This window comes from Cinclus cinclus, chromosome 23 (assembly GCF_963662255.1).
Source record: "Cinclus cinclus chromosome 23, bCinCin1.1, whole genome shotgun sequence".
Classification (NCBI taxonomy): domain Eukaryota; kingdom Metazoa; phylum Chordata; class Aves; order Passeriformes; family Cinclidae; genus Cinclus; species Cinclus cinclus.
The window spans coordinates 3,231,615-3,247,045 of NC_085068.1; the positions used below are offsets into that span (position 1 = coordinate 3,231,615).

Sequence of the window (15,431 nt, forward strand, 5' to 3'; positions counted from 1 at the left end):
TTAAGAAGTCAGGAAGAGCTTCCATACCTCACCAGACACTGCAAAATCCCCTCTGGAGAGCACACACTGGAGAGGTTGGTCATTGATGTCTCTACTACAGCATTTCAGAGCCATTTCTTATGGCTCACTGCACACCAGAGTACCCACACTGCTGGATCATGAACTGCTGATGGATTTTGTCCCAAGCCAAAACAGAACATGGAGCCTAAATCCTCTCTTGTACAGCCTCTTCTGCAGCAGATCACCTTGGCTTCCCTGGCACAGGGTACCCAGAGAAGCTGTGGCTGTCCCATCCCTGGGAGTGTCCAAGGCTGGGTTGGATGGGGCTTGGAGCAGCCGGGTCTGGCAGAAGGTGTCCCTGCCCATGACAGGGGATGTAACAAGTTCTCCTGCAACCCAAACCATCTGGTGATTCTCTGACTTGGCACACAGGGCATGCAGGAAGGATGCACCTGAGGATGCATGAGGGAGTGAGAACTTCAGGACCACACTGAAAACAGAACAAAGAAACCAGAAATATGGATGCAGGAGGTGGCTTTGGTGGCCCTGCACGGAGGAAGAGCAGCTGTAACCTCCATGGACTGTCACAGCATGTGCCCAGAGCCTGTGCCACACTGTGAGCAGCCAGATGTGCAGCTAAACCCAGCACATTGGCTGGAGGGTGCTCTTCAGCTGGAGGATGAAAACTGCTTAAGGAAACCTCTTGCTGTGTCATGGGTTTCAAGCTACCTTACTTGATTTTTTATTCTGTCTGTATGCAAATGCAAGATTTTAGGGTAGAGTGAGGCTGTTGAGTGCAATCCTGGCCTCTTCCACCCCGGTACTGCCTGCCCAACCTGTGCATGGCTCTGGCCCTGACTGAAGGGAGTGTGCTGTGTGTGCTCTGCATGGTGGCTGTGTGTTTTGTGTTGGTGCCCGTGCCCTGTGCGATTATTCGTGTGAGCCTCCAGCCCACCTTGTGTGAAGCACACAGATCCATTTGTGATGGGATGGGGCTGGGGATCCTCAGCCTCAGCCTGTACAGCAAACCGGGGGCTGAAACCCACACACGGCTCCAGCGAGGCAGACAGGACACAGGACGGGGTATGGAACAGAGCAGGGCTGTTCCCCTGCAGGGAAACTGAGGCATCCGGGTGAGGGTGTGGGTGTGTCAGTGATTTGTCCCCAGACACTGATTTGTCCCCGGATACTGCCAGCAGCCTGTAGTGGGAGGCAAAAAACGTTTTCCTTTCCTTTTTATTGGAGAGAACCTCTGGAGAGGAGAGCAGCGCTGTGCGATGCTCTCCCTGACGTGCATTGTCACAACTCCAGCGTTGGTTGGGGGATTTTGCAAGAGTCCGGTCCTGCATGACAGCAGAGGATGCCCACCATGACAAAGCATGCCCATCACGGCAGAGCATTCCCAGAATGACAGAGGATCCTCAGCGCAGCAGAGCATCCCGCATAGCTCCTGGTCTCAGTGGGTGGAGGACAAACCTGAGTTCATTGCGGTGCATCCCTCAAAGGGTTAAGCACATGCAAGGAGCCAGGCCGTGCATCCCACCCGTCCGTCCCGCACCCCTCCCGCATCCCCTCCCGCATCCCTCCCTCCGGGGCGGCACCGGGGCGATGTCGCAGGAGGGAGGGAGGCAGCGGGAAGCGGAGCGGAAGGAGCCGAGCCCCGACGTCCAGGCGACCTGTGCCTGGAGCTGAAGCAGGCCAGGCTTCTTATCCCGCACATCCCCATGGAAACCTCGGCCCCGCCTCGCACCCGCGCCCGATTGTAGGTCACCGGTGACCGCGCAGGTCCTGGGGACCAGGGGGATGGCCGGGGGAAGAGGGGGAGGGCTCCCCGACACCCAGGGGCTCCGGCCGAGGGTGCCAAAGCTGCGAAAGCGGGGACTGAGCCCTTCCTCCCGCCCCCGCCCGTATCCATCCGTCTTCGCAGAATTAGGAATTCCCGGCAGCATCCCCGGGCAGCATTCCCGGGAATCATCCCCAGGGAGAATTCCAGGGGAACATCCCCAGGCAGCATTCCAGGGGATCAACCCCAGGCAGCATTCCAGGGGAATAATCCCTAGGCAGCATTCCCGGGGATCATCCCCAGGCAGCATTCCCGGGGATCATTCCCAGGGAGCATTCCCGGGGAATAATCCCCAGGCAGCATTCCCGGGGAATAATCCCCAGGCAGCATTCCCGGGGATCATCCCCAGGCAGCATTCCCGGGGATCATCCCCAGGCAGCATTCCCGGGAATCATCCCCAGGCAGCATTCCCGGGGATCATCCCCAGGGAACATTCCCGGGAATCATTCCCAGGGAACATTCCCGGGGAATAATCCCCAGGCAGCATTCCCGGGGATCATCCCCAGGCAGCATTCCCGGGAATCATCCCCAGGCAGCATTCCCGGGGATCATCCCGGGCAGTCTCCTCACGCCTCCGTATCCAGCCCCGGGAGCATCTCTACCCCCCTGGTCCAGCCCTGGGAACATCCCAGCCCCTCGATGGAGCCCGGGCTGCGTGAGGTTCCGCACCAAGGGGGCTGCAGCCGCAGGATCGCCCCCACCCCGGTTCTGTGGTCTCTCCTCTCCTGCGCTCCCCTCCCAGCGCTCAAATGGACTCCCCTGAATGCTCCGTTTGAAGCTAATTCCGACTGAAATCTGGTTTGCTTTCCAACGTTGCCGCTTTAAATCGGAGAGATTGACCTTGTAGCGGGAGGTGACATGCAGATGCACATCAGCAGCCCGTCAGAGGGGCGGCGGGGGCTGGGGGTGCGGAGCCGCCTCGGGGACACGCCAACTATTTTATGAGTAATTTAATATCTGGAACACAGACTTTTCATTCCCAGAGATCTGCTGGGGAAAGAAAGAGCCTTTCTGCAGCCCCGCGAAGGCTGTTCCTCATAAGGAGGCAGAGCAGAAATAAAAAGGGCTGGGATTTAACTCCTTGGTGGCCAGCCAGTGCAGAGCCTCCGGGCTCCCGGTCCCTGCAGAGGGCCAGGAAAAGCAGGAATTCCCTGCACACCTCTGTGGGAGAAAAGCCGGGCTGTGTTGATCCGGGCAAAAGAAGCAATTGCTTCTTCTCACTCAAATTCAAAAGCAAGCCTGGATGAGGATGGGGGGAACAAACTTAACAGCAGCCCTGAAGTGAGATTTGGGTTTGGAGCTGATGTCTGAACTCCCTTCCCTGTCCCAGAATGGTTTCTGCTGTGCCAAACTCCACAGGAGTCTCCCTGGGGCTGGGATCACCCTCCAGTGAAACCACTGCACCCAGGGGATCCATGCATGGAGCTCGTGCCCTGTTGACAATGAAGCCACCGTGTGTGACCTCAGTATCCACCAAAGCTGTGATTTGCTGCTGTGTGCCTTGTGATGCCTGTGACATCCCAGCAAGCACAACCCAGTGCCCTGTCCCGGTAATGCTTCTGTCCAGAGCATTCCAGCACCTTGGCACAGCACTGAACCCATGCAGGGATTCTCATATGGCTCCTGCTTGATATTGTGGTTTGGAGAAGGGGAGGGAAGGAAGAACACCAAAAAATGCCCCAGTATTTCACTCCACAACCTGGCCTAAGGACAGAGGAGACAGCCTGGCAGCAGCAACTGTGGCTCAGAACTGGGAGGGTGAAGGGAAGGAAATGCTCGTGGGCTGTTTAGGAGGAAGCTGGTGCCAAGGGAAAAGCCTCCCTGCACTGAGGAGCAGCATCATGAGCTCTGTGGGACAAGAGCTGTTCGGAGGGGCTGGCATGGGAAGCTGGTCCAGGGGGCCCTGCTGGGCAGCCTGGCTGTGGCTTGTGCTGCCAGCAAGAACCAAGACCAAACAAGGATGATTTAGGAAGGGCTCTTTCTTGGTTATAACAAGCTTAGTTATAAGGCTTGGTTATAACTGGGCTTAGTGCAAACAAACCAACACCTCTGCAAGCTCCATGGTGTTTGCTGGTGCTGTTAGACCAGACCATGGCACTGACATCCATCCCTGGCACCATCTCACTAACAGCATGGTCATGTTTTGATTCCTCCAGCTCAGCTTCATTCCCATGAATACTGACAGGCACACCCATTTCCCACCACATCAGATCCTGCCAGAGTCCTGCTTATGCCAAGACTGGAGCTTTGGCACAGACAAAACCTCCAAATCCCCAGTTAGATGATGCAGGAGAAACCTCCATGTGATCTTCTTCCTGGTCCCTATTGCTCTGTGCCTGGGAGCAGGAAGATTTTATTTTAACTCCCTGACAGCTCTGTTGGTGTCTTTGGTCATAGCTGTGCTCCTGGTTCCTCCCTGTCCTGCTCAAGTGGCCTCCAACACCGACAGACCAAAGCACCTCACGGTTTCTTGGCAAAACACTGACATCCCTAAAACTCCTGCAGTCACCTTGAAGCACCTCCTGCCCCAGCTTCAGCATCTGCTCAACATCTGGTGGCCTGCACCTCTGGGCAGCGATTCCCTCTGCACCTTTGGGAAGCAGTTCCCTCTGTACCTCTGCTTCCCAGCTACACTTACAGCTGCTGGTTCCTGCACTTCCCTCTGACTTTCCCCAGGCACAGCCAAGCCCCCAGAACCTTTTTGGCTTGTACTGGTCAGATATCTATTTAAAAAAATAACACCAGCTTTATTCCTTTACACCTCTTAAAAAATCCAAAAATTATTATATCCATTCCTGGAAAGGTAGAAAGCTTAACCTTGGTGTCCAACGACATCCTGGGTCCCTTCCTGCAGAGCTTTCTGCTGCCAGTGCCTGTCCTCTGACATGGGGCTGCCCCATGCCAGAAGAAGGACTCTGCATTTGTCTCCATTAAATATCAGTGAGCTTTTGCCAGCTCATTTTCCAGCCTCCAGGACTCTTGGAATGGTTGCCCTGACCTCCAGTGTATCTCTGCTCATTGGTTTGGTGTCTCCTACCTGCCGAGGGTAGGAGGCTCAGGCAGTGTATGCTACCAGCCCTCTTTTGGGTCAAAAGCAGGTCAAACACCTACTCTTCCTCCACCTGCCTTGGCCAGCTCAGTTTTATTTGTGATGCTGCATCTCCAGCTGTGAAACACCATGGGTTTGGTGGCTGCACTGTAAGGACCATCCCATGCTCCAGTAGGGGGGAACTTCAGAATGTGACACCCAAACCCTCTGCTCAGAGATTCTGAGAGCAGCAGAGTCTGGGGACACGGGTGGCTGCAGCCCGGGGCACAGAAGCCACAGATTTTGCTGTAGGAAGGATAAAACTCCGACCGAGGTGGTGAGGAGGAGGAGGAGATAGGAACCGGGCTAATCCTGCCCGCTGCCTCTTCCCAGACCTTGTGGGCACAGCTGAGCCCCCCGTGCTGCCCGTCCCCCCGAGCTGTGCCCGCCCAGCCGGTGGAGTTGGGGTGAGGATGAGGATGAGGATGAGGATGAGGATGAGGATGCTGCTGCTTCCAGGCGAGGGCTGAGCCAGTCTCCAGTGCCACCTGCCGGCAAATCGCCCTGGACAGGAGCCTCCGAGCGGGGGACAGCAGCCTCCGTCACTGTCCTGCGCTGGGGAGGGGACACCTGAGCAGCCCAGAGCTGGGGGGCCTGGGCGCACGAGCAAACCTGGGGAGCTCAGGGGTGATGCTCCATTAAATCCTGCCCATATCACACTCACCTCCCCAAGACCTTTTATGAGCATCCCTTTTATCCAGACCTTTTCAAACCCCAGACTCCCACAAAAATTCCTGAATGTCCCGTGTCCACCCCCACAGGACGGGCGGGGGGCTGCAGGCGACACACCCAGGAATGTCCCTGGGGTCCTCAGCTTTAATTCATCTGCACATTCCTGGGTCCACAGCTCTGCTATTGATAAGGAACAGGCTGAGAGGGCTTGGCTGTGCTCCAGAACGTGTGGGTTCTGTGCTGGGCTTCGGAGGCTGTACTGGGGGTGTCCTCCACACCACCCCCATCATTGCATCCCCTTGCTTGGCCCACACTCACCTGCCTTGCCTTGTCACAAGCTTTGACAATCTTCTGTGGGTATTTCTGTCACCACCACTCCCAAAAAAAAGTCTAAGAGAGGTTGGTGTCCCCAGATCCTGCCACTGTCAGGACTCTCCAGTACAGTACCATCTCCAGCATCTCCCCAGTACCCAGTGACCTTTTCCCACTGTGTGTTTGTCCTGCTCCCTGCTGAAGGCTGAGCTGCTTGTCATGTTTTCCCAACACTGGGCTGGGACCCTTTGGGTGGCTCTGAACGGAGATACTCAGCTTGATCTGCAGCAGGAGCTGCATGACTTGTGTGGCTCTGCTCAGCAGCAATGAGATACTAATGAGCCTGGGCTGCACCCAAGGGGGCAAGAGTCAGTACCCTGGTTATGCAAAAATTATTTAGGAGGCCAAGGCAAAATCCTATTCAGAAAGGGACCAATAGTGCCAAGAGCTGTCATTTATTGTGAAAGAATGGCAACAGTGTGCCTGAAGCACCAATTTGGGAGCAAAGAGTTTCCAGGGTAGTCCTCAGCTCTGCAGGGATGCAGAGGTTGGCCACAGACACAGCTCCACGGTGGGCTAAGCCTCAGGGAAGATGAGGAAGCCGGAGAAGATGCTGTCAGACCCTTCCAGCCCCACCAAGGAGTTCTTCTCCGTTGGCTCCAGCCAGACAGACTCGTTCATGGCCATCTTGAGGACCACACCGCCCGTGGTGACCTGGAAACTGCTGTGCACAAAGTCACAGAAGGTCACCACCTTGTCACCCCTGCTGGAAACTCGGCCCTTTTTGATGTTGAGGCACAGGTTGCCCCGGGAGGTGACGTGGTAGGTGAAGTAGTAGGTGCCGGGCACGCGGCAGGTGAAGCGGCCGTAGCGGTTCTCGTAGTGCCCGTTCTCGTTGGTGATGACGCGGTCGAAGCGGATGGGCTGATCCCGGCGGGGGTAGGAGCTGATGCTCCTGGCAGCCGAGAACGCTGATGTGAAGGTGACCTTGTAGTCACCAGGTTCTCCCATGGGGCCAGGCATTCCCCAGTCCCCTCGCATGCCCACCGGACCTGGCTCGCCAATGGGACCGACCTTCCCAGGTGGTCCCAGTGGTCCTGGGTCTCCCTTCTCCCCTCTCTCTGCTCCACCCTGGCCAGGGGGTCCTAGGAAAGAGGAGGAAGAGTCATTGTGGTCGCAGCTGAGCCATATTTCTCTGCCGAGAGGAAGCAGGAGCAAGGAAACCTGTGCTGGGTGTGGGTCAGTGGAGACCCCTGCCCAACAGGCAGGTGTGACACACCTTGCTTCTTCCCAGGTTCCTTGGGGTGCTCCATCATCCCCACCTGACAAGACCCCAAAGAACTGGTGGAGATGGGTTGCTTTCCCAGGACCTTGTGCCTGGCACTGTCTTTCCCTGCTTTTGCCATTCACAAGACAATGTTTTACCTGCCTGCAGCCTCTTCCTTACCTTGTTCACCCTTTGGGCCATTCTCTCCATCCCTGCCATCACTGCCAGGCTGTCCTGGTAATCCTGGGATGCCTGGGATGGTGCCATAGGTCCTGCAGAGTGTGGCACTGGCAAGCTGCCCTCCAGCCAGGCAGATCAGCATGGCCCACAGGGTCCCCATCTGTGGGAGCATGGAACGGTGTCAGGGGGCTCTCCTGGGTGATGGCTGGGGAAGGCACTCTGAGCTGCTCTGAAAGATGGTGACTGTAAACAAGTCTGGGTAACACCATCAGGGAGGGAGAACATCCTACTGCAGAGCCAAATCCACACTCCTGCTGGCCCTGGAGCAAAGGACCAGAACCCTTGGGCAAGGCAGGACTTGTCAGCCTCTCATCACTCTTAAATCCTCAGTTTACAAGTGCCCACAGCTTCAGCCACCTGAATATTTGGGACAGGTTATCTCAGAGATCTGATGTCCAACGTGGCCATGCTGCTCCCTTGCAGGAGAAATTCTCCATCTCATCTCAGGACCACACTTGCAGGGTAAAGTCCTAACCCAACCAGAGCAGTTCTGTCATCTGCAGGGGAATGGGCCTTGCCTTCTACCAGCACATCTGAGGGACAGCACTAGTCCTTGAAGATGATGATGAGCTCCCAAACCTCCCTCCTCCATCCCACAGCTTCCCCTTGTGTCCTGTCACAGAGCTGCTCAATCCCAGAGGCATTTCTGTATCTAACAAGCCTTACTAGGACAGTTTTCTGGGTTTCCATCCCTGGGCTCTTAGCTTCCTCCTGCCCTCCCTGCCCAGCTCCTTCCCCAGATCCTGGTATGGGACATGCACCAGGTATATGGGGGCTGTATCTGGACATCACAGCATCCCAGCCACAAGTCCAGGCTGGATTTTCCAACCTCAGGTGGATTTTCCCAGTGCTGAAACTCTGGTGCCAGCAGAACAAAAGGTTGGTGAGTTGGATCCTCCAGCCATAGCTGTTTTTCTTTGGATGTGGCAGGCACAAGGACTGATCCACAGGCTCCCAGCCCAGGGCCATTAGAAGACAAGAGCTTCTCAGGGCAGGAGAGCACCCCCAGGGAACCTTTCAGACTGATGCACCTTTCAGTCCCTGATCAACCTTCTGGAACACTGCCATCTCTACTTTTATGTTTTCCTTCTTCCAGGTGGAGCAGGAGGGGTCAGGATCCCATTAGGGACCTCCACCACCCCCAGCCCAGCACCTCCACCCCCCGTTTCTTTTCTGCCCCAGACCACAGGGAAGTGCCAGCAATACAGGTGACTGCCACCCTGCCAGAGCTGGGTTCTCTATGTGCTCCTTCCTGCAAGGGGAGCCTTGGGCTCAGTCTGGCTCTTACCTTGAGCTCCTTGTGGATCAGGTGGGGAGATGGAGCAGGACACCCCAGCGTCCTGCTCAGAAATGCCCATGAGGAGAAGCAGAAGTTTGCTGCAAGGGGTTATTGTGAAAGGATCTGGGACACATCCCCTTTTTATCTTTAGCTCCTCTCCTTTCTCGTGGCAGTTTCAGATCCTCCATGAATGCTGTTGTCAGCTGAGCAGAACAAGCCATCCCCAAATCACACCCCGAGCCTCTGCAGCCACAGCTCTGCCCTGCAAGGTCCCTGGGTCCTGCTCAGGGGTGCTTGCTATGGGGAATGCTGCTGGGAGCTCCAGATGAGTTTAGGGTAACCCATCAGAGCTGCAGACATCTGCATGCACTCAGCCAGCACCCCTCAGGCTGCTCTGCATGCTTCCAGCTCTGCAGGCCCAGGGGATGCTGCAGGGTGTCAGCATCCATCACCTTCAGTCCATGCCCCTGACTCTCCTAAATATGGTGCGTGGGAAATGACTTTACCCTGTGGGAAAAACATTCCCAGTCCTGCTTTGGCTATTACCTTGTGGAGGTGAAGCGTAGCATGTTCAGAGAGGTGACTGCCTGTTCCACCCTGCAATGTGTGACACCAGGAGAAATCCCTTTTGGGTTTTGGTGGGCTCTGCAGCCTCCACAACCACGAGTTTCTTTGGTCTGGCTCGGGAAAGCCAGAGTGCTTCCCCTGCCCCATCCTGGTAGAGAACCCAGGGATGTCCCAGCCATGGTGTTGGGGTTTCCTTTGTGGTTTGTGTCCCTGTGAAGCTTTGGAGGGTAAGGGAGTATCAGGACCCTGCTTGGAGGAGTCTTGGTGCCCTCTTGATAAGGACTGTGTGGGGACATGGGAGCCATTCTGTTCCTGCAGCAGCCAGGGGTCCCAGCCCCTGTACAAAGCTGGGTGTGGATGGAGTGTGATGGTCTCTGATGCCAGCGAGGCTTGGGGACATGCTGATGTCACACAGATAACCACATGGCACATGCACATGTGTGCACACCACAGAGAGGGAGGACACGAAGGAAACAGCACACTACATACACCAGATGCACTGGGGAAGGTTTTATTGACACTTTCAACAGCCAGGTCATGGCAAAGGGATTTCTACAGCCTGTACCAGGACACCTGGCTGAATCTGAGGCAGTCCAGGCAAGGAGGGGAAAAACACAGAGAGACCTCTGAGGTAACGTGGGGTTAGCAGGGGGGATGCACGTGGCACTGCCAGCAGGACCAGGAGCTCAGCACCATCACTCTGGGTGCAGATGCATCCAGATGTGCCTGTTCCCCCTGTGCAGCAGCTGTTGGTGCTCAGCCCCCAGACCAAGGGCATGGGTCGGGCTGCTGGGATTTATGCCCTCCCTGCAGAGAAACTGGGAGCATCAGGAAGAGCCCAGCAACTAGCAGCGTGTTCAGGACAGGTAGGATCAGGGTGCTGGGGTGAGCTCTGCTGATGCTCTAGTCTGGGAAGAGCAGGAACCCTGAGAAGATGCTGTCAGAGTTGGCAATGCCCACCATGGCATTGTAGTCATTGACTCCCAGCCAGACCTCGTCCGCAGCAGCCAGGTGCAGCAGCGTCCCCCCCGAGCTGACCTGCATGCTGTTGGTCTTGTGGTCGCAGAAGCTGGCCATCTTCCTCTGGTTTTTGTGCAGGATGACACAGAGGTTGGCTGTGTGGGAGCTGTGGAAGACGAAGTAGTAGACCCCAGGGAGCCTGCAGGTGAACTTGCCCGTGGTGGTGTCGTAGTCGTGGTTGGTGTTGGTGATGACATGGTTAAAAACCACGGGGACGTTCTTCAAGGGGTACTGGCTGGTCTGCCTCGTCACTGAGAATGCTGACTGCTGCTTCTGCTTGAAGCTGCCTGGCAGTCCTGGGGGTCCAGCATCACCTGGAACCCCAGGGCTTCCCATTGCTCCAGGGACCCCAATAGGGCCAGGCTTGCCTTGATAGCCGGGGGGGCCTGGTTCCCCTTTCATGCCCTTGGGCCCCAGCTGTGTAGAAGCTGGGATACCTGTGGGGTGGTGGGGGTGAAAGGGAGTCAGTATCAATGGCAGGATATGGGGAGAGGCTTCTCTAGCCCCTTTACTTGGTCAGGAGAGTGCTGCTGCCTCTTCCACCTGACCACAGAGGATGTTCTCCACATCCTGCAAGCCAAGGCAGAGCAGCCGTGGAGGACTCAGTGCCCCCTGCAAGAGCCCATGTGTTTTCCCTCCTTGCTCACTCACCTGGCTCCCCTTTGGCTCCCTTCAGCCCATCCCGGCCATCCCTGCCTGGCAGACCTGGCATGCCTGGCAGCCCTGGAGTTCCATAGCAGCTGGGAGGGTTTTCTACAGCCACAGCAGAGCCCAGGTTCAGGAAGAGGAGGGTGAGGGCCAGATAGAACTGCACCCAGAATATCTTCTCCATTTTGGTGTTCTCTAGCATGGAAAAAGAAAGAAAAGTACTGGAGTGAGGGGCCACGGCAGGGTGGCTTGCAGGACATGGAGAAAAGGAGACTGGATGTACCAGGAACACCTGGATGCCATGGGAGTGTCCTCAACATCCCACCTATACACACTGCAGGACAGTGGGGAGCTGGATGTGTGGAGACGGACCCCAGGCTCACCTCCAACCCCAGGGCAGCCCCTGATGGCACAGAGTGAGATGGACTTTCAGCCTGGATGGAGCTACGAGGTCTGAGGTGTCCATGGCCAGCCCCAAGCCCTCTGAGTCCAGAGTCCCCAAACCCTGGAGATGCACACACCATGCAGACTGTCACCCTGCTGCATGAGGCTGGAGCTCCCTGCACACAGCTGATCTCCCTCCTCCTCCAGCAGCAGCCTGACTGTCCTGGCTCTGTCCAGCAGGATCAATCCTTCCATCAGCTGGTGCATCCAGTCACCATCACACGTGCACAGCCCCTCAATGCCTCTGTCTCCTTCCTCTCCTCCTCCTCCTCCTCTCTCATCCACGTCCTCCTCTCATAGTCTCCCCTCTCCAGCAGTGTGCCATGCTGCTGGACCCCCATTCCCACCCTAAAGACAGGGAGCCTGCAGCACTCTTACCTCAGGTGGGGACCAGGCAGGGAAGTCTGTGCTGACCCTGCTGGGTGTGCAGTCCCTGGCAGAACAGCGCGCCGGGCGCGGCTCCCTCACACCCTGTGGAGGAAGTCAGAGTTAGGGAAGGGTAGAGGGCCCTTGGGAACACAGAACGCCAGCTGCTCCCACCCAAATTTCACATCCTCCTGCCTGGTGGTTTCTGTCGAGCCAGCATGTTCTTGGCTGTCCAGCAAAACCTGTACTGGTGCCACTGCAACAGGAAGGGCTGCAAGGACAGAGGTGGGACACAGCTTAAAGAGATGTGGCACAACCTCCAGGTCTCTGCAGGGAATAGCCCGCCCCAAATCCCCTGCTTTCCCTCTTACCTCCCTTGTTTCTGAGCAGAAGAGCAGCTTGAGAACAGAGCCTCAGGCCACTTCCAGTGGGCTGGAGATGCCTGTGGCACTGAAGGGCTGCTGCAAGGTCCCTGCCTGGCTTTGATGGAAGATGCTGCACCCCTAAATAGGACTGGAAAGTGTTTCCCTTTGAGAATTTCTGATCTGCACTTTTCCCCATGCCCCACCAAGTTCTTCGGTGAGGCCCCAAGATCCCTCACTGGGGTGTTGCTCCTCACAACAGGAGGAGGTGGAGGTGACCCAGCCTTCTCCTCACTGCTCCAGGAATGGGGATATTTGAGTGCCCAGTGTTTGTGGAGCAGCTGTCCTGAGGAGCAGTCCCAGGGTATGGCGTCTGATGCTCCCTGACCAGCCCAGCCTGCTGTTCCTCCCTTTCATGTGACCCCAAGACCCTCGCAGCTCCACTACCATCACCCCAGAACCCCAGGAGTGTCCCAATGTCCCTGTCCCTCCCTGCTGTAATGCCAGAAGATCACAGCTGCCTTCTGCCTTCCTGGGAGAGTTTGGGTGCCTGCTTGGGACCATGTGGGTGAAGTGCGGGATCTGCTGCCTTTGTTTTCCCCTGCAGGACAGCTCAGCAGAGAAGGACAAACACAGCTCTGTCCCAGATGTTGCTTATTCCTGCCTGGAAGTGTCAGCTCTGATTGGACACTCCATTCCCTCCTGTCGTGCCTTTGCAGCACCCAGGACAAGCTGGAATCACTTCCCCCCCTGGGCAGCTTGGGAAAGGGTCTAGGATACTGATGGTGTGGGGAAGATGTATGAGTAGAAAAGAAAACTCACGGAGTTGTGGTAGAAGAAGCCTTTATTTATACTGATGGAGAGGTCGTGACAGGATGCCCCCCTGTGCCAGAAAGGTTTTGCAGTTGTTAGTGGAGCAGAAGCATTGGCAGGCAGTGATTTCCCACTCAAGGGCAAAGAGCCAAAGCTGGTGACACCTGGGAGTGGAGCTTGAGTGCCCAGGAGGAGAAAGGGATGAGAGTCCACAGCCTCCAGGACAGTGTGGGCAGGCTCAGAGTGGAGCTGAGTGCTGCAGTGGTGACCCACAGCTTGGCCAGCTGTGACATTGGTGGAAGCACAGAACACTTCTGGATGCTCAGTTTGGAACCATTCCCCATGTGCTGTGGCACTAAATCATCCCACACACCCGGAGGGGAACTGCCAGGCAGGCAGACACCCCACGATGCCGTGGGAATCCCTCAGGCCATCTCTGGGGACACCAGGAACCCACTGAAGACGCTGTCGACCTCGGAGCCGCTGTAAATGGAGCTGCCCTGGGCAGTGCTCAGGGACACCTGGTCACCCACAGCCAGGCTGAGCACGCTGCTGCCCGAGTTCACCTGCAGGATGCCGTGGCTGTTGTTGTCGCAGAAGCCGACCACGCGCTGCCCGTTCTTGGTGATGCTCAGACACAGGTCCCCAGTGGACACCACCTGGAAGGTGAAGTAGTAGAGCCCGGGAATGCTGCAGGTGAACTTCCCAGTCTGGGGGCTGTAGGAGTTCTCCTGGTTGGTGATGATCCTGTCAAACACCACCGTGGTGCCTGTGCGTGGTGGGGACAGCCTGGAGGCGGAGAAGGCAGGACGCGGGTGCTCCAAAACATCACCAGCTATGCCTTTCTCCCCTGGTGGGCCTGGCAGCCCTGGCATCCCCCTAGGGCCGGGATTTCCAGGTGGGCCCCACACGCCTGGGGGGCCAGGAAATCCTGGCTCGCCTGCATCCCCTTTGGCTCCCTTGGTGCCCGTGCTCGGCGCTGCTCTCCCTGGGGAGAAGTGGGGAGGAGAAGGAGTTCACGCACATCCGGCATCTCCTGAGCTGCTCCCAGAGCCTGGGATGCTCCTACCAAGAGGCTCCCAGGCCTCTTTCACCAACATCCCCAGCTTCCTCTTACCTGGCTCTCCCGTGTCACCCTTCTGCCCTGGCCTCCCATCACGGCCAGGGACTCCGGGGGAACCATTCTTGCCATCCGGTGCCTTACACACTCCCTCCTCCAGCAGGGCCATGCCCAGCACTGCTGCCAGGGTGCTGGCTGCCAGCAAGAATCCAAGTTGCATCCTGCCTCCTACAGCACAGGGATGAATTGAGGATGGAGGCAAACACACAGATAAACCTTGGTCACAGACACGCAGGTGCCCTCATCGGATGTGCCCGCAGATCTACTGGATTGTCCGGCATGGATAACCACACACCACACGCAGTGGTGGAAATAAATTCCTGGAAGGGTTTTGAGGCTTTGTGATCTGAACTCGCTGATGTCACTGAAAATCTCTAGCATGCCCTCGGCAGAGCTCTGGGATTGAAAAGCTCAGGACATGGAGCATGGCATAAACCCTTTCCTCCATGTCCCGGGCATGGGTATGGGCATGTCAGATGCCTGTAGAGGATGTTTATTCCAGTCTGGGGGGAGAAGCACTGCTGTGTGGGGCAGCGGTCCCATGGGATAGAGAGCACAAAGGGAGGAAAGGATGCAAAGACACATGACAGTGATAAACAGGGAAAAACAGCAAATGGGATCCAAACATCCAACATTCAGAGCTGGGAGAGAGGACATGGACCTATCCCAAAACCTGAGGTTGTCAGCTTGGGACAAGTCTGCAGAGCACAGTGATGTCCACAGTCACACAGAGCAAGGACAGATTCCTGCAGATTCCTCTACCCCTCATGTCCTCCTCTCTCTGTTTTTCTACTTTGAACCTTGTGGAGTGGGAAGTGAAGAATGAAGGAAGACAGGGAGCAAGGACTGGTAAGTGGTGGCAGAAGAGGAGAGTGTCCCCAGGTGTTTGTGGTGACTTACCTTGGTGCAAAGGCTGAAGACAGAGCAGTGTGAGCAGCAGCTCTGTTTTCTGGAAGCTCTTCTCTGGCAGTAGGGAGGAAGAGGCAAGGGGTGGGAAGGATGAACTTGCATGCACTGTAGTTTTGCCTGGTTGGAGAAGGGATGTGTTGAGTTTCACTTTCTCTCTAAGAGAAACTTGTTCCCCTTTCCACGCTTGACTCTGGCTTTACTGGAAGCAGTTTGGTCAGTAAGAGTGCAGTGCCACTGGGTGCCCAGCATGCCCAGCAGCAGGGGCTGCCGGTGACTGGGCACAAAGCAACATGACTGGAGGATGCCCACAGGCTGCTGAGATGGCAGGAGGGGACAGGTGATGGGAGTACCAGGTGTCACAGCCACCCATGGGATGCTCAGGGCAGCCCAGGATAACCCTTGGAGGTTTCTGCTGGGGGTGATGGGCAGAGTGTCACTGGCACCCAGATTTGTCATGGTGCTGCTGGGTGCTGACCCCTCC

General features: G+C 56.6%; 3 protein-coding genes across 4 annotated transcripts; all 3 read right to left on the reverse strand.

Moving 5' to 3' along the window:
- Positions 1-6,393: 6,393 nt before the first annotated feature.
- On the reverse strand, positions 6,394-8,766 carry C1QB (complement C1q B chain). The gene is made up of 3 exons (XM_062507688.1): positions 8,711-8,766; positions 7,363-7,522; positions 6,394-7,060 (listed from the first exon to the last, which is right to left on the reverse strand). The coding sequence occupies exons 2-3, from the start codon at positions 7,520-7,522 to the stop codon at positions 6,492-6,494; spliced, it is 729 nt and encodes a 242-aa protein (XP_062363672.1). The 5' UTR covers positions 8,711-8,766; the 3' UTR covers positions 6,394-6,491.
- A 1,115-nt stretch (positions 8,767-9,881) lies between these two features.
- Positions 9,882-11,786, reverse strand: C1QC (complement C1q C chain). 2 transcript variants are annotated; one of them, XM_062507661.1, is made up of 3 exons: positions 11,759-11,786; positions 10,940-11,131; positions 9,882-10,725 (listed from the first exon to the last, which is right to left on the reverse strand). In XM_062507661.1, exons 2-3 carry the CDS (start codon positions 11,118-11,120, stop codon positions 10,172-10,174), a joined length of 735 nt encoding a protein of 244 aa, XP_062363645.1. In that variant the 5' UTR covers positions 11,121-11,131; positions 11,759-11,786; the 3' UTR covers positions 9,882-10,171. The 2 variants fall into 2 exon arrangements, with proteins under 2 accessions (XP_062363645.1, XP_062363644.1); XM_062507660.1 differs by lacking the exon at positions 11,759-11,786 and having other exon boundaries at positions 10,940-11,138.
- A 1,257-nt stretch (positions 11,787-13,043) lies between these two features.
- Positions 13,044-15,052, reverse strand: C1QA (complement C1q A chain). The gene is given in 4 exon segments (XM_062507729.1): positions 13,044-13,909; positions 14,039-14,209; positions 14,942-14,951; positions 14,954-15,052. Coding segments are annotated over 4 exon segments (843 nt in total). The 3' UTR covers positions 13,044-13,346.
- Between the last annotated feature and the right edge of the window lie 379 nt (positions 15,053-15,431).